We start from the raw sequence: 25033 nt of genomic DNA on the forward strand, positions 1-25033 counted from the left end.
TGGAAAACAGTATGGAGGTTCCCTAAAGAACTACAAATAGAGCTACCATTCAATCCAGCAATCCCACTACTGGGCATCTAGCCAAAGGAAAAGAAATCATCATTTAAAAAAGATACCTGCAAGCAAGTGTTTATCACAGCACTATTCACAATAGTAAAGATATGGAATCAACGTAAGCATCCATCAATGGATGACTGGATAAAGAAGTTGTGGTATATCTACACAATGAAATATTATTCAGCTATAAAAAAGAATGGAATCATGTCTTTTGCAACAACATGGATGAACTGGAGGCCACTATTTTAAGTGAAACGACACTGAAACAGAAAATCAAATACCACATGTTCTCACTTATAAGTGGGAGATAAATGTGTACCCAGGGACACAGAGTGTGGAATAACAGACACTGAAGACTTGGAAGGGTGGGAGGGGAATAAGGGATGACAAATACTTAGTGGGTACAATGTGTATGATTTGGGTGATGGTTACACTGTAAGTCCAGACTTACACTATGCAATATATCTATGTATCAAAATTGCACTTATAGCCCCTACATTTATAATAAATTTTATAATCATAAATATTTCTGTATATGTTTTATAATATACATAAATTTATATATAGAGAAAAGCTAACCTTGCTTCTGTAGCTTATGTCAAGTTGCCTTGATATATATATTTATATACATACACACACAAAATCAAGTTGCCTTGATTTCTGTCCCAGCTACTTGGGAGGCTGAGGCAGGAGAATGGCGTGAACCTGGGAGGCGGAGCTTGCAGTGAGCCGAGATTGCGCCACTGGACTCCAGCCTAGGCGACAAAGCGAGACTCCGTCTCAAAAACAAACAAACAAAAAAAATCGATTATATATATATATATATATATATATGAAATCAAGGCAACTTGACATAAGCTAGAGAAGCAAGGTTAGCTGAATAGTTTGAAGTTTTAGGTGGGGCAAGATACCCCATGATTCTCTGGGTCGTCAAAGCATGGTTTACGTATCTGACCTTTGGAAACAGGGATGCTTTTATCAGGAACACTGCTTCTCCCAGGATCTTCCTGTGTGCTGTGATAACATCCCATTCACTCACCCGTCTGTCCACCCAGTCATGGAGTACCTACTGTTTCAGGTATTGTGTGTTGTAGACACTAAAGTATAACATTAGAGTTCTGTAAATATTAAGAATAATTTGGTGCTCACTGCACAATAAAATGACAAGATAAATTAAAGACTAGAGTTAAATTCTGAAGTTTTTCATCATTTGTGGGTGAGGTGTGCGTGGGGGTGGGCATGTGCATAATGCTTAATTTAATAAGCAATCCAAAGACACGGAGCACAGAGTTGCAGCTCTGCAAAGCACACCTCCACCACTGCTATTTATTTAATGAATACTCCTGGGCACTCTTTAAATTGAAAGATGGTTCATTAGATTTGTGCATCTGCCCTTCTCAGCAATCTGTTGTGTTTCTGATGAAGGCAGGAAAAACCATGAACATATCATTTTCGGGTATGTTATGAGTAATGAAGCTTCCAATGATTACAAAGTCATAAAGGGCTCAGGCTGCCTAATTTCAGGAAAACAATTTGTCTGAATCATTCTCTTTCCATTCCTATCTCATTCTAATCTCACTCATCTTGGAAATTTCAAGTACTAGCCCTTTAAAGGAAAAATACTAATCACCCAATACATTATCTGCAAGCCATAAAAATAAGGACGTTTTTAAGGTATCAAAAAAAGTCCTTTCAAAAACGGCCAAAAAATTCACCCTTTTTTTTTTCCCAATCAAGTTAGCCACTACCTCTTGTGGGCCCTGATCCTACATTATCCATCTATCTGGTGTAATCTGTCCTGGGGGCTGGTTATTGTAGTGGTGTGTATGTGTGTGTGTGTGTGCGTGTGTGGGTGTGTGTGTGCATGCGTGTGTATAAATTCTTGGAAGGCAAAAAAAACTTACAAAAAATCTTTTGTTTCTGTCTCAGTACATGCTATACAGAAGATGCTAATAAAAGTGCTGAACCAGGCCTGGCGTGGTGGCTCACACCTGTAATCCCAGCACTTTGGGAGGCAGAGGCAGGCGGATCACTTGAGGCCAGGAGTTCAACCAGCCTGGCCAACATGGCAAAACCCTGTCTCTACTAAAAATACAAAAAACTAGCCAGGAGTGGTGGCCCATGCCTGGAATCCCAGCTACTCGGGAGGCTGAGGTGGGAGGATGTCTTGAATCTGGGAGGCAGAGGTTGCAGCGAGCCGAGATCGTGCCACTGCACTCCAGCTTGGGTGAGAGTGGAGACCCTGTCTCAAAAAAAAACAAAAAAAAAAGTGCTGAACTAAATAACTGAAGGTAGGTTTCCCTATACAGGCCTTTAAACTATTAAAATATGGACTCACTCATTTGCCAGCCCCTAGCAAACACCTATTTAAGGCCTACTAGGTTTGGGCACCATGCAGGACCCATGAATAAAGACAAGGACACAAACACAAATACAAAAATGTCCCTGCCCTCATGAAGCTTATGCTCAGTGAGGTGAGGCAGGCACTGTCCCCAGCACCCCTCATCAACGGCCGAGAGTGACAATCCTATGGAAATGCCCTCTGAAGGGGGCACAGATTCTCACACAGTGCCTTGAAAAGAAACAGCTGTATGCTTGAGAGGAGATTCTGAAAGTTTCTTTCACTCTCTTATGGAGACAGCTAATACACACACACACACACACACACAAATTAATGTTATAGTGAATTTCTCTAGGAAATCACATTTTGAGCAAAGAAACCTTGGCCATTTCTTGGTTCATCATACACTACCTCAAAGGGTTGGCCTGCTGAGTGGAGGGAGGTAACTTAAATCTTCGAGGCTGAGTAGCCTTGGTCCCTTCCTCCCATCTCCTATGTAGTTTCACAAATAGTAATAAAAGGTAGGGCTAGAATTCAGTGTTTATTTCAAGTAGGGTGGAAACTCAAGTGGTCAAGATGGTGGGGAAGATGTATAAGACTAAAACATAGTTTTGTTACATCAACCTAGGAAAAATACATGAATTGGAGAGGCTTTGGGTTAAGTGGTGCTCTGTACGGAATGCTGACTGAGTCATAGTCAAAGTGTGGCATTAAGCACTGCTGATGTTGTGCTCATCTGTGCTGAGTAGCAGAGAGGATGTACCAGTCCCTGCCTTCAAGACGCTGAACAACATAACACTAATAAGTACTTAAAAGACAGTGATATAATTGCCAGAGAGGTAAGAAGAAGATCAAACAGCAGCCCACAGGAGGCAGTGACCAACTCTGCTTCTCCAAGTAGCTGATTTATGGATGATGAAAAGAGAATCATTCATTCAACATGCATCTGACTGCCTATGTTGTACTGTAAATGCTAGGATGATGTTATTGGAAGTGTATAAATAGACATATAAATATGTATATTCCAGCATCCCAATGTAGTTATGACTGGCCATCCAAAAAGCAAAAATCTAGTTTCCACAGATCCTGCTGCCCCAGAAGATAGGTGTGGCATATACTGATTCCCTGGAAGATACAGCAACAAAACTTCCCACTTCCTTCCTAACAGACGATGACAACTGTGACAAAATGCTACCCTCACTGATGCCGCATCACTTGAATGCTGCCATGACAAAGAAAACCACAAAGCCCCAGGCAGCTTTGAAAAGGATAGAAAATCCCTAAGCAGATCTCGACAGTGTCAGGTTCTCTACTGGCCCCGTCAGGCGCAGCCTCAAGCCTCAAAGGACTGATACTTTTAGTCAGAGTTTTTAGCATTTCATGTGGAATAAATGTTTTCTTCTGAAATTGGCAAAACAACTGGCTGGCTTTTGAGAACGCAACATCCTGCCAGCCCTGTCATGGCTCGATACCACTAGACATCCAGAAACCCTATACATTGATTTTGTCCTTCAGACACATGGGAAAAACTCATCCATAACATTTGGACAGTCTTCAAGAAGTCTCTACAGCTGCTGTGGTCAGGCATTCATTTCTACACAGAAGAAATGACTAACACACGATTGCGTTTCATCTTCTGGTTGTATGAGGAGCATTTACCATAAAGGGTAGTGAGCCAAAGTTACTACATCTTACTCTTCTCAGTAGCATCTATAGTACAACCCAAGAAACACACCCACCCCACTCAGAGCCCATGGCAGCCTGTGTGCGGCGGGGCCTCTGAAGGTCACTGCCCCATCTGCTGAGCCGGGATCCTCTTGGCATCCGACGATACCTACCAGCAAAGTGAAGCTGTGTTCCAGCAGCATCCCATACTGTTGGACGAGCTTCTCTCGGGTCACACTGGGGAGCTCCGGGAGTGTCTCCCGAATCTGGTCAATATTGATCACTTGCTGTGGGTCTGCACCAGCAGGCAGAGATGTGGCGTCGTAGAGCACCAGGGGAGGCAGGTTGGGTTCTGGCATGAACCTGGGCAGACAGAGGAGACGTAACTGAATCTGGAGTACTTGGATTAATGAGAAAACAAAACCTCCCCCAGTAATATGAATGTTTCTGTGTTTAGATGCCATGTTACTTGCAAATATTTTAAAATGTCCTATTACATTAATTCTGTTTCCCAGGGAAGCCATTGCACAAGTGTCAAAACTTCCAAACCCACCCCTCTCCATGCTTATAAATAAGATGAGTGAAAGAAGCACAACACAGGCTTGAAGTCACACTGGGATTTCTAACTGTGGATAATTCATTCCACAGTTCATCAGGAATTGTGTACACAGTTGTGTGTTGCTCCACGATGGGGATATGTTCGTAGAGATGTGTCGTTAGGTGATTTCGTCACGGGACCATCACAGAGTGCACTCACGTGAACCTGGATGGTACAGCCTACTACACATAGGCCATGTGGAGTAGCCTACTGCTCCAAGGCTACTGAGTGTCCCAAATCCTGCAGGCAACTGTAACACAATGGCATTGGTGTATCTAAGCATGTCTGAGCAAGAAAGGGATGGTAAAAATGCCATATGATAATCTTATGGGACTCCTGTAGCATACGTGATCCACTGTTGACAGAAACATCCATATGCATGCAGGACTATGTCTTCATAAAGACACAGGCTGGAAAAAACAGGACCAAATGAGAACAATTTGCTTATCAGAAGGAAAGATGACTTTCCCCCCATTTCAACATTTCTACTAATTTTAGCAGCATTTACATAAATAAATAATGAAAGGAAAAAAATTTACCCTTGAGAAATAGAGGAAATGAATAGATTTTGCCTAAATAAAATGTGACAGCTGGAGGAGAGGGAGGGAGGGATGAAGAGGTGGAGCAGGGCATGCAGTGGAACTTCTCAGTGTGACATGATGGTGGATGCATGTCATTGTGCATATGTCAAAACCCACGCAATGTACCACACAAACAAGGAATCCTAGTGTAAACCATGGACTCTAGCCAACAAGGAAGTGTGAATATTGGTTTCATCATTGTAACAAATGAGCATCTTGCATTACTGTGGCACATTAACAGGAGACTCTGGGGGGAGAGTGGGGAGGAGGAGTATGTGAGAACTCTGGACGTTCCATTCAATTTTATTGTAAAGCTAAAACTGCTCTAAAAAATGAAGGGAATTAATTTTTTTAAATGTCGAAGCTGCACCATTGCATGTAATCTTATGAAACAAGATGTCCCTCCCTCTGTTCTCGTCCAGCACTAATGGTTTCTCTCTGCCCATTTTTGTCAAAGGGCTTATGCAGAAAAAGCAAGGTATTCAGAAGAAGTGGTGGTTCGGAGGGAATGGATTCGAAGCACATGCTACCCATTGCCTCACTGCCAGATCTCTTCTGTGAGTTAGTCTGGCTTCTGAGGGAAAGAGGAAACCCAGGGGAAGCATCCTGCAGCTCACTATCATTTGAGGCATCACGCTGAAGCCACGGGCAGATGGAAAGCCAGACTCCACACACGGGAAGGCGCACCAACAGGGCAGGGAGCAACACTCAGGAATAAAGTGGGCCCCTGTGAGAACAGACTCACCCGGGAAGTTCACGGTTAATTAAAATAATTTTGACTCTAGCAGACACACAATGGGAGTTCTTGGGGTGAGGTTCACACTAAGCGTTTATGAGTTTCTTCTTTCCCACATAAGCATGCAAACTTTGATCCTCATTGATAACAGCTACACTTGCATCTTTCTGCCCTTCACAAAGGAAAGGTGGCCGATCTCACAATTTTGTTGCCTAAAACTTCAACCTGCTAAACTCAATGAGAAAAAAATAAAAGTTTCAATTTATCTTATGTCTGTTCTTAGTATTTGCTTTATTTGTGGGTCTCATATTAAGTAGTTCAACTTAATTTATCATGAATAGCATCATGTGAGGTTCAAGGGAATTAGCATCAGCATACGCTGTCAACATCTCTTTTGTCATGTCTTCTCAAGGAGCTTCATTCAGCGTATTACTGAATCGGTTATTGAGCATTAGAATAAGAACAGCCTAGGCCCCAACCTCTACAGCCATTCTCCTAGCTCAACTATGACAACTTTGACACAGAAGTGGATGAACAAGTTCTTTCAAAAGCTGAATCAGTCAAACAAGGCACTCTGAGGCTACCAAATCAAGAAACTAGTACTTCTCTCAGTATGCATATCAAAGAGGAAATCTAGATGTCCCATCATGTTACAGCAATGACAAAAAGTGGTTTCCAAAAATTGTTCGGGATCATTATGTTGAACTTTAAATGAACTTGAAATACGCCCCAGTCCCCGATATATAGCGGTATTTTGCCATAAGGAGTAACCACCTGTAGTCCTGTTTTCCTTCTTTGTCTCTCATTGACATGGTGCACCTGCAATAGTTAAATAAGAAAACATTAAACATTGCAAGCAGCACTGGCCAGCCTATATGTTGGGAAGGGGTCCCCTACCAATAAGGGACACAGGCAAAATCAAACTCTGTGGCCTTCCATGGGGAAACCTTAAATGAATACATTCAAAAAATAATCATAAAGAAAGCGAAATGTACAGAATGATCGTTTTTTTAAAAAAGAAATGGCTTCAATGTATCCAGCTTTCAGCCAGCTCGAACTTGGCTTTTGAGCTTTTTTCAGTATTCTGCTTTAAGTATACAATGCTCGAAATTCTGAGTGAGAAAATTAAGGCCCAAGTTATCTAAACAAAAATAAGGCATCTCTACAACCAGGTCTTCACTCTGTTCTGCCTCTAGCTTCAGCTGGGAAAGGTCTGATAGATTATTAAGGAAGTAAAAATTCTTGCCACAAGGCAGGTAAGCTGGAAGCAGAGAAGGAAAGGGCCTAAAACTAAGCCCTTGGGCACAGTCTGGGTCACTTCAAGTCTCCTAGCAGCCCTAGGGTGTATTATATCCCTATAGGGTACAGTACTTTTCTTTTTTCTTTTCTTTTTTTTTTTTTTTTGAGACGGAGTCTCGCTCTTTTGCCCAGGCTGGAATGCAGTGGTGCTATCTCGGCTCACTGCAAGCTCCACCTCCTGGGTTCACACCATTATCCTGCCTCAACCTCCCGAGTAGCTGGCACTACAGGTGCCCACCACCACACCCAGCTAATTTTTTGTATTTTTAGTAGAGACGGGGTTTCACCATGTTAGCCAGGATGGTCTCGATCTCCTGACCTTGTGATCCGCCCGCCTCGGCCTCCCAAAGTGCTGGGATTACAGGCATGAGCCACCACGCCTGGCCTTTTTTTCTTTTTTTGAGAGGAGTCTCGCTCTGTCGCCCAGCCTGGAGTGCAATGGCGACATCTCAGCTCACTGCAAGCTCCGCCTCCCGGGTTCACACCATTCTCCTGCCTCAGCCTCCTGAGTAGCTGGGACTACAGGCGCCCACCACCATGCCCAGCTAATTTTTTGTATTTTTTAGTAGAGACGGGGTTTCACCGTGTTAGCCAGGATGGTCTCAATCTCCCGAACTTGTGATCTGCCTGCCTTGGCCTCCCAAAGTGCTGGGATTACAGGTGTGAAGGGTACAGTACTTTTCTAATTGTAGTAATGAGGAAACCTAAGAGCGGAGAGGCTAAGTGCCTCCTTCAAGGTCACATGGCGGGTCAGTGGCTGAGCCCAGCCCTCTTGCACCCCGCCTGGTTGTGGTCAGGACACTCAGCAATGCGAACTCACCCCAGCTTGTGATGAAATGAGCGTGTTTCGTTCAGAATTTCACCTCCATTCTCAAGTTCACTGATTTGCCTCTGAATTTCATAGTCTAGGAAAAACACACTAATTTAGCATCATATTTTGAATATACCTTTCATCCAGTCAGGAAATAATTAGAAACAACCTTTCTCAATCTTTAAGTAAAAAAAAAAAAAAATCAAGAAGATTGTTTATAATAATCCTTCCTTTACACACTATATTTCCTTCTCACTGCCATAGTAGAATATTGGTGTTGGAAAGGGCCTTAGGAAGGCAGGCTCACTCCGTGTTGAGACAATTCATGTTCAGAGAGATTAAGCAACCCCATGCAGACGACATGACTTGGCAGCAGTGGGGCTGGGCCCAATATCTTGGTCTGAGATTGCTGCCTACCCAGGGTCCTTACCCTGGGAGCCTGGGATGGGCTTCAAAGGCTCTGGTATCCCCAAAATTAGATAAAAAGTGTGGGTTGTGTGCATATGTGCAGGTTTTGGAGAGAGGGTCCAGCATTTGCATTATCTTTTCAGAGGGACCCACGGCCCCGAATGATTAAGATCCATGGATCTATGCCTCACCATCAAATGAGGGAGGCTGTGGGAATCAAAACACAACCACAACTGCTAAGCTGCTACTGCTTTTTCTTTTTTTGAGAGATGGGGGTCTCACTATGTTTTCCAGGCTAGTCTCAATCTCTTGGCTTCAAACAATCCTCCTGCCTTGGCCTCCCAAAGTGCTGAGATTATAGGCATGAGCCACTAAGCCCGGCCTGCTAAGCTTCTTTATGAAAATATCTTGAGCCTCCACCTTAACTCTCCCTCCCACCATGTACTACCTTCCCTTGCCCAAACCTAAACCCTTTTATCTGAGCTGCTAAGAGGCAGCAACAGCAAAACGTGTCAGTTTTTGCTCCCCATCTCTCCCCAACTCCAGTGATCTCTTTGGTTGACACGAGATGATGGCTAAATGGCCTGACAGGGAGAAAAAGGTTGTGGAAAAAATCACAGGCTTGGAGAATTGAACCCACAGTAGTAAAGCTTTGGCTCTTCCACTCTGAGTCGGACCACAGGGAGATTTCTCCCTCAAACTGGTCCTCCAAAGAGTTCTTCACAGGACAGGAGACAGTTAGGGGTCTCCTTCAGAACTCATGGATGACTCTACCTAAAATCAGGCTGCTTTTTTTAGGTTACCATCACCACCTCTTAAAATAACGGGTCCCAGCCCACTACTACCTACAGGGGGAGGTGGAACTTCCTCCATTTGTTCCAGGCTTCCTCCTTACCAACTTGGCTTATAAGGGTTTTCCCTCATTCAAACCTTTCACGGCTTTGGGAACATGGGTTATGTCCCTTTCCAGAGGCAGAAGAGTTCATCATCTTCAGTCTGCCTTCATATGGGAGCCTACCCCTTCCCCCTCTGCTCCCATAAGCTATCCTTTTGACCACTTTAATGCCTTTTTCCTGAAGACTGTCTTCATTGAGGCTGGTTGATTCACTTCAGGTTCAGGACAATAAGGTTTAATACAAGACTAGAAAAGTCTTTTCTGTACTGTTTCTAATACTTTTCTTGACAAGACCAGGGCTCTATTAAACATTTTGGCTACAGCAAAAGTTTGGCAACAAATTCAGTTGTCTTGGTCTCTGTGCACTCTTGAAGGGGTGCACTTCAAACTCCATCCCTCCCTCTTCCTCTCTAGATAGCTTCGGTTTTAAAAAATCTTTTTGGTCCTCTGAGGTCCTCCCCTTGAATTCACAGTTGCCTATATCTACGGGACTGCCCAGATATTTATCTTGCTAAACTATTTTAGTTATTATACATTTATCATCAATGAAATACCCACAGTGTGTGCTCCAGAAAGACTACTACTTGACTGCATGGGCACATAATCTAGCAGTTAAAAAGAATATAAAAAGCAGGAAAATATAATGACCATTTAGGTCAAGCCATGGTCAATCTAAAATGAACAACCATGATCTAGTAAATCTCAAGCTGGTCAGAAAGAAGGTAGCAAATGGTAAAACACAGCCACAGTCTTTTGTGGATCCTCTGATAAAGAGGTGGAGTCTAATTTCCCCTCAAGTCTGATTTGAATTCAATGTAATTTTCTTTTTTTTTTCTTAGAGACAGAGTCTTGCTCTGTCGCCCAGGCTAGAGTGCAGTGGCGTGATCACAGCTCACTATGACCTCAAACTCCTGGACTCAAGTGATCTCCCACCTCAGCCTCCTGAGTAGCTGGGACTACAGGTGGCACCTGTAGTCCAGCCACCATGCCTGGCTAAATTTTTAATTTTTTATAGAGATGGGGTCTTGCTATGTTGCCCAGGTGGTTTTGAACTCCTGGCCTCAAGCAATCCACCCACCTTGGCTTCCCAAAGTGCTGGGATTATAGGCATGAGCCACTGTGCCTGGCCTCAATCTACTTTGAATAGAACACATTGGAAATGACACTGTGTGAGGTCTACAGCTTAGGACTCACTTCTGCCTTCATCCTCCTGAAATGCTCCCACTGTCTCATAAGAAAGCCAAAGCTAGGCAAGCGCATGAAGAAAGATCACATGGATGGAGAAGCCCAGCAGACATCTGCATCAAGGCCCCAAGGTGTGAGAGAGACTACCACGGACCCTCTGCTTCAGCTGGCCTGCCTGTTTCCCACAGCCACATGAGTGAGCTGACACAGGACCAGCAGAACAGACCAGTGAAAACGAAAATAGTTCTTGTGTAAGCCACTAAGTTTCTGGGCCAGCAAGAGAGAAGGAATAGGAAGAAGGACACTAGGAGAGGCAGCTGGCATTCACCTATGGCTTTGGCCAGGAACCTGATGCTGTTGAGATTCTTCACTTCTGTTCGAACGCCCAAAGGCTCCCCAGGGTGATGCACGGATATATTGGCATCCACTCTCAACTGGCCCTCTGGAAGGAGAGAAAAAAACAACTCCTTAGAAATTCTTTGAGGTGACATGGTCTTTTAAAGGCAAGGAGTGTCAAAAGAAGCAGCATCTAACTCTACTTGCTGTTTAGTTACAGTACGTGGCTGGTACTTCTGGCCACTCGAGAGGGGTTACAGTCCTGAGGCATCTACGGTGTGTGCCTGCACATGTGAGCATATACAGACGTGTGTGCTTATGCACATACGGAAGAGAAGTTTTAGATTTGCCAGCTGGAACGATCTAATTTTTTTGTGCTAAATAAGAAAAACAAAACTATTAAAATGGAGATTGACTCTGCAGTTTTATACTGAAGTTTTTTTTCAAAGTGTCAGAGCTGAGTTGGAGGAAAGGCCTCATATATCTGATAACCCTACACTGCTCTCCAACGGAATGTGGATTTCTAACAGTGATTCCAGGAGATTTAGAGGAGAGTCCTTGAGAATTTGCAGCTCAAGGGCAAGAACTGAAACCTGGGCTTTCCCCCCTCCTCCTTCCTCCAAGTAGTGTAATAATCTCTTGCTTCCACAAGCATGACTCCGAATCCTTCCTGACTGCTGTAACGATTTGCTACAGCAGACAGACAGTGCTGTTACGAAGTCGGGAGTCTGTGGTGGGACTCAGAGAGGTGACGACCCCATGCTGGGAGGACCTTCTTTGACCCTGGAGGCCCCTCAGATTAGGAGCAACAAGCCCTAAAGAAGTAGGCAATGTGTGGGGAGGACTAAAAGGCTCTTGAGGAAGAGAGAGAGAGAAAAATCCCAAGACAAATAGATGTAGGTAAGAAAGAATCACATTTGGCACCCTACAAAGTAAAGCTCAGATTCTCTGTTCCCCGTTTCATTTACAACATTTAAAAGAGAACAGAGTGAGAAGACAAAATGCTGGATTTTATTTTCCTAGTTACGTTTTTAAATTAAAAGTAATTTGCCAAACCTGAGTGTCTCGATGGGCTGAATAAATTCATTTCCCAAGATTCCAAAGCAAAAGCATATTAAAATAATAAAGTAGTCAAAATGAATTCCATGTCAAGAAAAGGAGACTCTTGGAACTGGTTCTCTGTCATTCTCCCAGTGCTGGGCTGTGGGGCCTATACCAAGCTGGAGGTTGCCGGCTTGGTATAGGCCGGCTGACACCTCGCCACTCACCCTCAGAGAAAGGGAAGGGCTCACCCAATTGCCACCCATGCTGACGGGGAAAAGATATCTCTTAGCTCAGACATTACTCTCTCTCCAGCACTGACTTCTCAACATTTTTACAAGAATTCTGTAGCCCCTGATTTTTAATCTCTTTTTTGACAAGTTGTGTGTATCTGCATCTCAGGAAGCCCCAACTATTCCTGACATCATGAGACTCTCGGTCTAGGAACCCTGAGGTCATCTTCTACTTCTCTGTTTTCTTTGCCTCTTATATCCAAACTGGCAACTAGCCCCTACCAGTTTGGAAGCTGCCAAACATCCCTCATGTCTGTCATGGCCTTTCCATTTCCGTGGCTACCACCCTTGCCCAAGGTCCCTTGCCTGAGGTCTCCAAACTTCAGGCTTAGGTGATAAGATCACGTCCTGACTCTTAACACAGTTCCCTCCTTGTCCAGGGACTGGCAATGCAGCTGTGACTTTCATTCTGCTACAGTCTGGGTTCATCATTCCTGCTGTTTACTCAACAGCACAGACAGCTCCTACCGGATCATCTGGGCTCCTCTGCTTGGTGTTCCACAGCTCTCATCTGGATTCAGTGGACACAACCTGTATGTTCCCACCACTCACTCTGGGAGAACGCTCCCCTCCAATCAGGGCAGCTTCTGCATACACAACCCTGTCTGCTCCACCAGCACGCTCTCTTTATCAGAGCTACTGTCCCTCTCCTCATCCCTCAAGGCCTCACTTGAGTGTTACCGCCTCCTCCTAGAAGCCCTCCTCAGCAAGCTAGCCTGCACTGGTGGGTCCCCTAAACTATCAGAATACTTTTAATCTATACTACAGAATTCAGTACATGACCATAGTCTACTGTGCACTGGCCTCCATCTTTAAGACCAGAATGAAAGGCCCCTGAGGACTGAGCCGGATTTTAACCCCCACTTGCCTTCTCGAGGGCATCACTCTCAGTTATCCCTTCTCTCCCTTAGCAGTCTCATTACTCTTTCTCAGCATTCCATCTGACGTATACATATGCAATAGTATTTCTTATTAAATGAACAAACAAGAACCCCAAAACCTATTCCCTTGAACCCAGTTCTCATTCTATCAGTCACTCAGCTATCATTTCTCTGGTTTCCTTTTCAGCAAAGCCTCTTAACAAGTTTTGTTTGTTTGTTGCATACACTGTCTCCGCTATTTCACTTCCCATTTATTCCTTAACCCATGTCAGCCTGGCTTCTCTCCTTCTCTCTCTAAAAATGCCCTTGTCAGCGTCACCAACAGTCTCCTGGCTGCCACATCCAGTGGACACAGGACACGCTTGTCTTCACCTACTGTACACCTCAGCAGGATTTGACACGCCAACCAATCCTTCCTTCGTGAATTATCTTCCTAGCTCAGCTTCTGCCGCCTTTTGCTCCCAGTTTTGCTCCTCTGGATGCTTTGTTTCCATTTCATTTGCTGATGCCTTCCTTCTCATCCAAACCCAGGGCCCCCTTCCTTAACTAGACTCTCTGGGTGGACGGATACAGTTTTAAATACCACTTCATGCTGAGGATGCCTACATTTCTCTCTCCAGCCCAGATCTCTCTAGCTCCACACTTACAACTCTGGTATCTATTTGACACCTCCACTTGGAGGTTTCACAGGCATCTCAATTTCCAAAAGGAAATCCTGATTTGCCCCTGCACAAAGACATTCTCGATCTCATCTTCCAATTTCAGTAAACAGCACCACCACCTAGCTCCTCCAACTTCCCTAAAGGCATTTGTGCTTCCTCCCTGTCTCTTACTTTCCACACCAGCCTATTTCTAAAAACCATCTTGTATGTCTCTCCTGTCTCTCCATCTTCATCTTCACTGCCACCAGTGCTGTCCAAAACAGCATCATCTTCCATTTGAACTATTGCAAAAGCTTCTTAACTGGTCTCCTGGCTTCTACTCTTACCCATCTGAAATCCACTTCCCACAGAGCAGCCAGAGTGGTTTTCTAAAACATTCATCAGACTATGTCTTTCCCTTGCTTAAAAGCCTTTTAGTGATTACCACTGCACCTGGGTTGAGAGCTAAACTTCTTGCCATTATCTCTGATCTACCCCTTGCCTGCCTTTTCAGTGTCACCTGATGCCACTGCTCCTTCTGCTTCTGGCACAGTGGCCTTGTGCTACCTTGCTTACCTCGGGGCCCATTCCTAGCTCTTTCTCACCTCAGGGCCTTGGCCTTAGCTGTTTTCTGGAATACTCATCTCCTGGCTCTATGCTGCCTGGGCCTTGAATCATTCTTCAGGTTTTCAATAAATGTCACCTCCTCTGAGGGGCCTTTAAAAAACAACATTGTCACCTTCCAATGTTACTCTGTAGCATGGCACCCCATTTATTTCCTTGAAGCATTTGTTGCTGTAATTATTTTGTTTCATTTGTTAATGTATTTGTCACCCTCCTGAACATAAGATCCATGTGGCAGGAACAATGCCTTTTGTGGAACCTAGAGTTGGGTCTGGCACTTGGTGACTGTTCAATAAATGAAATCTTATTGAGCGATGAATGCCAGAATGCTGGCATTTTCCTGAGCAATGAGTAAGCAGACTGGTTTCTGTCTCACAGTAGGTTCCCAGTAAGTTCTACAGTTCCGTCTGAATAGGACTAATCTGCAGTTGGAATCTTCTGAAAGGCCCATTAAGCTCAAAGGAAAACTTCCGAAGTGTGCTGAGCTCCATCGAACCAAACTGCAATACTTGGGAGACAACTTTTTTTGAACTCAGGGAACCATGAATTGGACCTCGCCTGCTTTTAAAAATGAAAGCATCTTTCACAATTTAGAATTCTAATTTGGAAGAGGAATAAAAGCACGAGTTTCGGTCTCTCCCAGAGAAGACTACACTCCATAAATACCTGAGAGGAATCATTTAGTATCCTGCAGTGTTGAAAGAGACTTCGCTAGCCTGGATTCAAATGCAGTATCAAATATTAACAAAAGACGTGCTATCTAGTGAAGACAAAATACCTTTTAAACAAATTAAGTTAAATTGCCTCAAGTGCACAAAAGCTTTACTAGTTAAGTTTACTTCAATGCATTCTGCACCACTGAGGGACAGCCTTCATTCACACATCATGAGAATGGCATCAGGCTCAATTTCTCTTCTAGAAGTAGAGATTTATAACAGCCAAACTAAAAAAAACTATACCACTGAGCACAGTGATAAAGTGCAGTTTCATGTTTTTCTCTAAAACACATTCACACAACAGAAATATAATATCAAGATAGAAAACTGTTTCTGCAAACAGCAGGGGCCCAAAGATGCGGTGGGGAAGGTCTGTTAAGCTATCTCGTTCTGATCGCTGAAAATAACAAGGTTTGACCAAAAAAAAAGTGACCAAATTTTACTGAACGTATTTTACAAAGCTCATTCATCTAGATGAGTGGTAATTCCATAAAAGTATTACTACTTATTACTGTTAATAAGAGCACTGAACATGTACCCAGCACAGGCTATTTTCAAGGCCCTGTCCTAAGTTTTCTAGATATTAGTACATTCATTAGTACATTTCTTGACATTATTAGTACATTCATTGTAATATAGCTTTAGTCAGAAGTCCCCAACCTGGGGGCCATGGACAGGTACTGGTCTGTGGCCTGTTAGGAACCAGGCAGCACAGGAGGAGGTGAGTGGTGGGCAAGAGAGCCAAGCTTCATCTGTATTTACAGCTGCTCCTTATCCCTCACATTACCATCTGAGCTCCGCCTCCTGTCAGATCAGCCATGGCATTAGATTCTCATAGGAGCACGAACCCTATTGTGAACTGTGCATGAGAGGGATCTAGGCTTTGTGCTCCTTATAAGAATCTAACGCCTAATAATCTGTCACTGTCTCCCATCACCCCCAGATGGGACCATCTAGTTGCAGGAAAATCAGCTCAGGGCTCCCAGTAATTCTACATTATAGTGAGTTGTATAATTATTTCATTATATATTACAATGTAATAATAGAAATAAAGTAGACAATCAATGTAATGCACTTGAATCATCCTGAATCCACCCTGCCTTTGGCCCCCCAAGTCCAGGGAAAAATGGTCTTCCACAAAACTGGTCCCTGGAGCTAAAACGGTATAGCAAATAAGCAAGTTCTGTCCTCAGATTCAACATGTACCAGGGCTCTGATGTTATAATCTGTTGCTTATTACACATCCTATGTGACAAATGTGGCATTACAAATCCAGAAGTCCCCCTGTAACATGCAAATACATTATGTGACATGCTAAGCTTGGTAAATAGTATTATCAACCAGCACGGAGATGAGCATCATCATCAACGGGATTTCCTGGGCACCTGCTGTGACCATTGTACCATGCTATGGAAAAATGCAATTGTAGATTCAGAAACTATATTTTGTCTCCTCTCCATCAGGGTGTGCTCTGAGGGTGGCAGAAGTTTTCCAAAAGTCCCTAGGAACAGAGAACAGGACAAAATGATAGCAGAGGCTACCCTTTATGGACTTATGGGAGAGCAAAGCAGTACCAGACCAGGGCAAAGGACACCTACAGCCATGAGGAAATTGAGTGTGACCAAAACCTATGATCTTTATATGCAATTTGCAATTGCTTATGATGTGTGGTCTGGTCCCAAGGGTGCAGGTGTTTCTTTTATTTGTTTTAGTTTCCTACTGTATTTCCACTGAACTTAATTAAGATTTTATCTCAGGGTAAAGTTTTCATAATCTTGGCTTACAGTCAATATAATTTGGCTTCCACTGTATATGGATGAAAAATCTACAAAAGGAAAGAAACAGACCCAAAGGAAAAGAGGCAACTAATTATGAAGTGCTATCTATGCGGAACTCACTAAGAACTGTTCTTGATAAACACAGTGTCTTCTTCCTGAGAAAGACTGAACTGTTTAAAGCCATTATTTCATTAAGGGTTTGGTGTCTCTGCAATGTTGTTGGTCGTATATTTATATTTGGTTGGGGGCTCATCAAAGAATCCAAGGAAAATTCTAAAAAAACAAACAAAAAAACAGGGTTGCAAAAGGCTGGGGAAAAAATGGCTGCAAACAACCTCAATATAACTGACAGAAAATAAAGTCAGAGAGGTTCTAGAAGGCAGGAAGGGAGAGGGAAAGAAGAATGCTGCTTCTGTGGCTTCTACCTGCCATGTTCGCCTGGCTGGTCCCCAGGGCTTGAAGGATCAGCTGCAGCTCCCTGACAGCTGTTGCTGCCTCTTCTCCACAGGACATGTCGGGCTCCAGGACCACCTCCAGAAGGCCCACTCCTACCAAAGAGGGGCAGAGTCAGCCTCACTGTAGCTCTCCAATTTCACCAACAGAAAAATTAGGCCTAAGTTTCAGGAAAACCCTGCCTTACTGAGGGACTCTCAGAGTGGTTCTAGCCTCTCAATCATTTCTCTTCACTCCCCCCACCATTTTTTTTTTTTTTTTTTTTTTTAAAGAGGCGTCATCTTGCTCTGCTGCCCAGGCTGGAGTGCAGTGGCATGATCATAGCTCACTGCAGCCCTGAACTTTTGGGCTCAAGTGATCCTCCCACCTCAGCCTCCTGAATAGCTGGGGATACAGGTGTATGGCACCACACCTGGCTGTTAATCTTTTGGCGAGTAGGTCTCACTATGTTGCCCAGCCTGATCTCAAACTCTGTGTACGGTGATCCTCCCACAGCCTCCTGAGTCGCTAGCATTACAGGTGTAGGCCCCTAGGCTGCACGTTTTGATTTTTAAATGTTTCACTTCTTTTAATGACTGCTTAAAATATCCAGCTGCTGGGTCTGTGACTAGGTGGATAAGTTTGTCTAACTTCAGGGTGAGTTATTAGCAAGCCTAATAATTACAGTTCAAGCCATGTTCGCTAGTCAGCTATGCCAATCCCAATGCTGATGTTTTGGTCTCCATCTGTCAGGCTCCTGTGACTGCTTTCTCAATTTGTTTAAGAAAACTCTAGTGGTGAAAAAAGGGCCCTGCAATCCAAGGACTGAAGTAGGAAGGAGAAGTAATGAAAACACTCCAAGCCTACCTGCCCTGTTCAAATCAATGAGCGTCTGAGACCTCAGGTCGTCGTGGAGGCTTTTGCCACTGTCTTGCTCCAACTGGATCTGCTTGATCCTCACCGTCTTGGGGATCACCTGACTCTGCTTCTTCCCTGCACAGATGCCATATATCAAGCTCCCATTCACAGCAATTGGGAGCCTCTGCTGGGTAATTTGGTAGCCGGCCTGCACACAAACATAGGGTAAACATAGTCACTGGTCCACACATAAAAGCTGGGATCCAGTTTACTATCCCTTTTACAATGTCACACAACGACAGGCCTACTTAAAGCAAAAACAGTAACAAGAAAAAAAGGAAAAGGAGAAGAAAATTAGTTGCTGCATTGCAGCCATCATTGAGCCTGGTCTCTTCTGCCCCTGCCATCACCCCTTCACCCTCCCCAAATCCTCCACCCTTGATAACGATGCAATAAACAACATGAATTCATCCCATCGCCCTCACTAAAGTGCTGTATTGGGGAATAACAATAATATCATTGTCAGGGACCCCTAAGAAAAGGATTTATTGTTTCTATCCAGCTCATTAGCCTAAACTCTGCATCTCATTACCAGGCTCCTGGCAGACCCTCCTTATTCGGAATGCTGGCTAAGCATTTTGCCATCTACTCTCCACACGGCCAACAGCAGTTGCTAGTGTGTGTTTAAGCTTGTTTTGTTTCTGCTTTTTAAAGGAATCAATCACGGCAGCTGCCCTCCCTGACCCAACTTCCCTCGCTCCTCCAGTCAGAAAGTGCTGTGACACTCCGCCTCCATTAATGGAAGGCAGATGGTACTAAAGCACTGATGGATCCTGCAAGGATCCCTCACCTGCTTCTAAGTGGAAAGGAAGAATTACTTTCAAACGCACAGAGGCACCAATACGCACTAAAGACATAGCAGGTCAATGAGGAGAATTGGAGAAGAACAGAAAGTAAAAGCAAAGGCATCTGTGGCACTTGCTAGGTCCCAGGCACTGCTCTCACTGTGTTCCACTCAGTTAATTCCACAACAACCCCAGGAAGGAGGAACAAGGCACGGAGGGATTAGGACCTTGCCGACAGCCACATACAGAGCTAGTGAGCATCAGTGTCAACGTCTGAATTCAGATGGTCAGGCTCCAAAATCCATGTCTTTCACCACTTGGCAGGCCAGCAGTTTAAGAACTTTAACTGCATCAGAAATACTACTGTGCCTGTCAAAAGACAGACTGCTTGGCCCAACCTCAAAGGTTTCCGATTCAGTAGGTCGAGGGTGGGGCCTGAAGATTTATATTTCTTACCAGTTCCCAGGAGATGATGATGTCAGTGCCCTGGGGACCACACTTTGAGAATCATGCAAAAGGCTAACCTGTTTTCTATGCTGAGACGGGAAGTCTCAATTTGTAAAACTAACCTCTGGGTAGGGTTGTTGGATAAAATATAGGACACCCAGTTAAATCTGAATTTCAGAAAAAACAACAAATGCTTTATTATATGAGTATGTCCCATGAAACTCTGGATTATTTGAACTATCTGGGCCAGAAAGACCAGAAAACCACAGATGATCAAAACATCTCATTTTAGTCATATTATTACTAAATCTCCCACCTCAACCAAACTGTCTGTCACTCTGAAAAGATAAAGAAAGGCGGTTTAATTCTTTCCGCCCTACCAAACGGTAGACTTGCTGAGAGGCTGGAGGCCAGAGGGGAAAAGCAGCAGCCACTGGAGAATGCAGGTCTTACTTGTATTTTTTATTTAATTCTACTCGTGCCCTCACCCAGTAAAAAACAGCTCACCCCAATCTTCAGTTCAAGGAGAATGAGGTGAAGCAACATCATCACTGTTGTTTTTCTGAATTAGACCAAATGGAACATTATTTTGGGGAACTCATTCAACATTTCAGTTTTGTTCCAGTTCAATAGTATGAAAAATTGGCTCTCACTCACATGGTGAGTTTTTTAAAGAAAAAAACTTTTTAATTTTCAGAAAAAAGCGGGTCAATATGGAGTTTACTGCTCAGCCAATTACTGTTCTTGGTCCAGATTTCTGGTTCATGTTTCCGCTTACTATTGTCCACTTACTTGCCCCTTGTGAGATGACAGAAATGTCTCCAAAGGAGACAGCCCTATTATTGGGAACTTCAACTTAAAAGTGAGACGCTCTCGCTCTGCTGACAGAGCTACAGTATGCATTTATTGTTGCATCAGCCAGAGCCTTAGCTTTTGTACTAACAGGCAATTAGCACCAAATACCACGGCCAGGCTGAGCCTGCGAACACTGGCTTCTACTCCCTGTGCAATTATGAGCGAGCCACCAGAAGCATGAGGTAAGCAAGAAGTCAGCAATCAGGACAATTGCATCCAATCTAGTAAACATCAGGGGCACCTGCCTACATCAGGGCTGGGCAGAACTTCCCGCTGGGATGGACACAGTGCTGGCTGAAAATATGAGAGGCACAGCCCCCTTCCTTCGCTCCGACCCCCCACAGCAGGGCTGGCCCAGCTCTGAGAACTTGCAGTGGGGTGGATCACAAAGTGTACTTACAGGGAGGTCTGCATAGAAGTAGTGCTTCCTGTCAAACAAGGACTTCTTGTTTATGTGGCAGTTCAGAGCCAGGCCTGTCATCACCGCCGCTTCTACACACCTCCTGTTGAGAACCTATGGGAACACAACACACAGTTCCTCTCAGAACCGCAGGCTGAACAAATGCTTCTCCCACACACTGACATCCTCACTGAATATGCAACTTGGCCCTTCAACAGGCATTATCTCTGGTTCTCTGGGTGGGCAGCTCCAGTTCACAAGCCGACTCTGTTTGCCTGGGAATCAGGGAAAGGACATAAAGAAGAAAATGCATGCAGCAGTGGGTCCCACCAGGCACTTAATGAACTACCACATTGGGAACCCTTTCCCCCAATGCCCAGCATCAAAGCTAACAGGAAGAGTCGCAGAAAAGCTTAGCGGAGTGGTTACTACATAGAATAAATCTAATCTCACTCCCTGTACAAACAGAATAAGGGGCCGGTCAGAATACACAAGAGGCACTGATTGCTGAGAGGAGTCCTGATGAAGGGTGGCTTCACTTTGACAGAAAAGAATGAACTTCTGAAAACGACAGGGCCGTAGCCATTTTCTCAAGGGCTAGGAAATGTGGCACAGCTGTTGCCTGGCTTTCCGTCCATGCCAGGCCAACTCCCTAAAAGTGGAATGCCAACGGAGGGCCTGTCCCACAAACCAGACCACTCCATGCTGCTAGTCTCTCTGGGGGCACCTGGTGCTCCAGTTCCCTCTGGGTGCCACCCTGTCCCACTTACAGGAGTGAATGACTAAGAAATGGCTGGCACACTTCCCAGCACCAAAGAATGTGAACAGCTTTTAAGAACACTGGGGGTCTGGAACTAGACAGACAATGAGATAATGTAGCCAAGGAGAAGGAGCATTAAGTTCTCGAGTCAGGTTCAAATCCCACTTCTGCTGTGACTAGGAGCCTCGGTTTCCTTGTGTCTAAAAGTGGGATTTAAGATCTACTTTGCAGAACGGATAAAGTGATAGCTGGAACACCTCCCCTAAGGTAGAGATTCAATAAATAGTTCATTTCCCTACTCTACTTTGGGAAAATTTTGGAGGATGTCACATTTGCAGATGAAATATATTTCTGTTTTTGTTAGGATATTTATGATGTTCTTTAGTATTTTAATATGCTATTATTGATATAGATAAGGCTTTCTAGTTGAGCATTTCCACATCCACCATTTTATTTCAGCCTCACAGCAACCCTGTAAAATAAGGAATCTGTATTATTCTAATATTTCAGATTAAAAAAACAAAACTAAGACCCGAAGAGTCTAAAACATTTGCCCAAATTCACAGAACTGGCAAGTGGTAAAGCTGCCTGTAAAGCCCACACATGCCCTGGCCGAGAGGCAGCAAACAGAACTTCTGTGGTTCAGGGACTGGCTCTTTAGGCTGGGATGACGAGTGTAGACCAAACACAGATTTTAAAAACAAATTTGTATGACAAAATGGAAGGGGCATTTCTATTTACTGCAATATACAGTCCCCAAAGAAAACCCAAACAAGGGCCAGGCATGGTGGCTCATGCCTGTAATCCCAGCACTTTGGGAGGCCAAGGTGGGTGGATCACGAGGTCAGGAGACTGAGCCCATCCTGGCTAACACAGTGAAACCCCGTCTCTACTAAAAATACAAAAAATTAGCCGGGTGTGGTGGTGGGCTGTAATCTCAGTTACTTGGGAGGCTGAGGCAGGAGAATCACTTGAACCCAGGAGGTGGAGCTTGCAGTGAGCCGAGATCTCGCCACTGCACTCCAGCCTGGGTGACAGAGCGAGACTCCATCTCAAAAAAAAAAAGAAAAAGAAAAAAGAAAACCTAAACAAATCTCCCGCCTAGTGACATCACACCCTTATTTTTCAGGACTCAGGTTATAAGATGGAGCCATTTCACAGTTTCTATTTGGAGTTCTTCATTCTGTGCCTAATAATATCAGCTCTGCAGCAATAAAGATTTTCAAGAAAAGATGTGTGGGGAACAGGAGGCTCTAATTATTGATGTTTTCACTTGCCTAATGTTTGGCATTTTACTGACGGTTGTTACCGAGATACACATATAGCTGGTGGGGAATCCCGCCAAATCCAAGCCTGATGATTCGGGTCCAGGCACACAGAACATGAAGCTGCAGTCCCGACCCTGGGCTTTGCTCTTCCTGCGGTCAGAATGCAGCCAGCCAGGGCTGGCTCGTAAGCTGCCTGACTCCTGGTCTGTACCAGTTCTGCCTCATCATTCCCTCTGCTTTCCTAACCACTGCTTTCGCTCTCATTTCAAGCCACTTTGCCCCTGGGACCAAGCTGCTTCCTCCTTCTAGGCATGAAGAGAACCCAGGTTATTTTGTTTATTTATTTTCAAGCATGCACCATAGCCTCCCTGTGGGAGAAGAGTTGAGGACCATCACAGACTCTGTGTCCGTGTGCACACAAGTGCACGGGCACTTCGTAAACCACCACTTTCCAGAGAAGAAGGCAGTAAAACACACAAACATTACAGTGATACTGAGAGTATGCTTTAATCTTTTTTTGATGATTTAGAAGCCATGAAGTACTTCAAGGTCAGAATTATAAGCATCAATCATCACACGTTACAGCTGCACAGAGGGCCTAGTAAACAGAGAGTGCCAGTTAGAAGAATGCCAAGAAAAAAAGGAATTTCCTAGGATCTTAGTCAAGCTGCTATGGAAGATGGAGGTCCAGGTCAGCATGTTCTGAGGATAGGATACAGAATGGGAAAATTCAACTTGGGCTGTCTTCACTCCGAAAAAAAAAAAAATTCTTAAATGTCTATAAAGCACTAAACTTTAGGGCTACAGAGATAAATAGGACTCTGTCTCTGCTCTCAATGAATCTGCAGTGGTGACATGAACCTGCCAGCATCTGCAAACCCTTTTCAAGTTTGTCTTTCATACTAGGGTGACCCTGCTAAAATTGTCAATCTGTGGCATTCTGTTACCTGAAGTCCCTCAATGGCCCCTGATGTTCCCACGACAAAGGCTAAGCTCTGACATGATCAAACTCCTGCCTACATCTTCAATTTCATCTACTACCACGTCCCCCTACAACACCTCTGGTGTAGTTCCTCTGTGCAAACCGTGCTGATCTTCTGATTCTCCCCATTCTTATTCCCTTCAAAATCCTAGTGAGATATCACCACCTCTGTGAAGCCTTCCTTGTTGTCCTTTCTGTGTACCTCTTCTGACCTTCTACACACTCCCATTGGGGCTTCTATCACAGTGGATTGAATTTGTTCACATATATTTCCACACAATTGCACATTTCATGAGGATGGGAATTGTCTGTTCACCCTTGTATCCCTGGAGCCTAATACAGAACCTGAAAAATTGTGGTGCTTGATTAATGTGTGTTGAACTCAAAGAAGGAGGGAGGGGATGATATCAATGGACGATTTCAGAGAGGCAGAGATGCCCCAGTCTCCTCTAAGGTGTTACCTGCCACATGCTGGCCTGCAAACTTGTTTCTGGAAGTGCCCTGAAGTGACAACTGATTGTGTGTGATATGATCAAGATGTAATTTAAAAACTAAAAAGACTAACTTGGCTTGAAGAAAGTATGTTCCAGAATTTCTTTGTAATTAAATGACTACAAAGGATCTCAGGGTTAGCCATAGCAGCTCTTGTTTGGAAAGAAGGCAGCAATCTTTGGTACTCACGCAGCACACCTTTCTCAGCTGAGCCTTCAGAGGCTTCTTTTTGGCTTCAGGAAGGGTCAGCAGCGAGTATTTATTGTGCACTGACACTGTGTCAGGAGGTGTGCCGCACATCACATACACATGCCATTGAATCCGCTCATTTCTATGGTAGATACTATTATCCTCATCTTACAATGAAGGGAAGCACAGAGATGACACAGTTTGGCCAGGGTGACACCTGGAAGTGGCAGAGCCAGGAAGTCAGACCCCAGAACCCAGTCTCTCAACCACTATATTCAATCTGAAATCTTACAAGAAAAAAGCATGTTAGTTTTAGCTATCAAGACTACTAACACCAGGCCATAACTCCAAAGCAGCACCTCAACCCAAATCCTACTGTACATCATTTAAGGCAGATGCTATTTCTAATGTGTTTCTTCTTGCCAGTTTCTCCCTCTTTAGATTTGTTTTCAGATGTTAAACTCTCAGAGGGCAAGCATTGTGTTCTTTTAACTACATGAAAGAATAGAGTGTTCTTTCAGTGCAGTCTCTGGCATGTGGAGTGCTTGGTGATGGGTGAGCCTATATGTTTTCTCAACGAGCAGAGGATGTTCTATTGCTAGACTTCAGAAACCCTTAG

The 25033-nt window shown here is 44.2% G+C and overlaps 1 protein-coding gene across 6 annotated transcripts in view; it reads right to left on the minus strand.

Moving 5' to 3' along the window:
- GATB (glutamyl-tRNA amidotransferase subunit B) overlaps positions 1–25033 on the minus strand; it is a 76961-nt gene that overhangs the window by 26835 nt on the left and 25093 nt on the right. For 4 of the 6 annotated variants that reach the window (XR_004247096.2, XM_032148294.2, XM_032148273.2 and 1 more), the window contains exons 3-9: positions 20724–20837; positions 18186–18384; positions 17312–17434; positions 10905–11018; positions 8098–8182; positions 6753–6797; positions 4237–4426 (exon numbers count right to left, since the gene is read on the minus strand). Coding sequence is in view for 5 of the 6 variants with exons in the window: in XM_032148294.2 (XP_032004185.1) it covers positions 4237–4426; positions 6753–6797; positions 8098–8182; positions 10905–11018; positions 17312–17434; positions 18186–18384; positions 20724–20837 (870 nt within the window). In the remaining variant the exon portion in view is untranslated. The remainder of the gene's footprint in view (positions 1–4236; positions 4427–6752; positions 6798–8097; positions 8183–10904; positions 11019–17311; positions 17435–18185; positions 18385–20723; positions 20838–25033) is intronic. The other 2 variants (XM_032148286.2, XM_032148290.2) reach the window with 1 other exon arrangement.

This window comes from Hylobates moloch, unplaced genomic scaffold (assembly GCF_009828535.3).
Source record: "Hylobates moloch isolate HMO894 unplaced genomic scaffold, HMol_V3 SCAFFOLD_3, whole genome shotgun sequence".
Lineage (NCBI taxonomy): Eukaryota > Metazoa > Chordata > Mammalia > Primates > Hylobatidae > Hylobates > Hylobates moloch.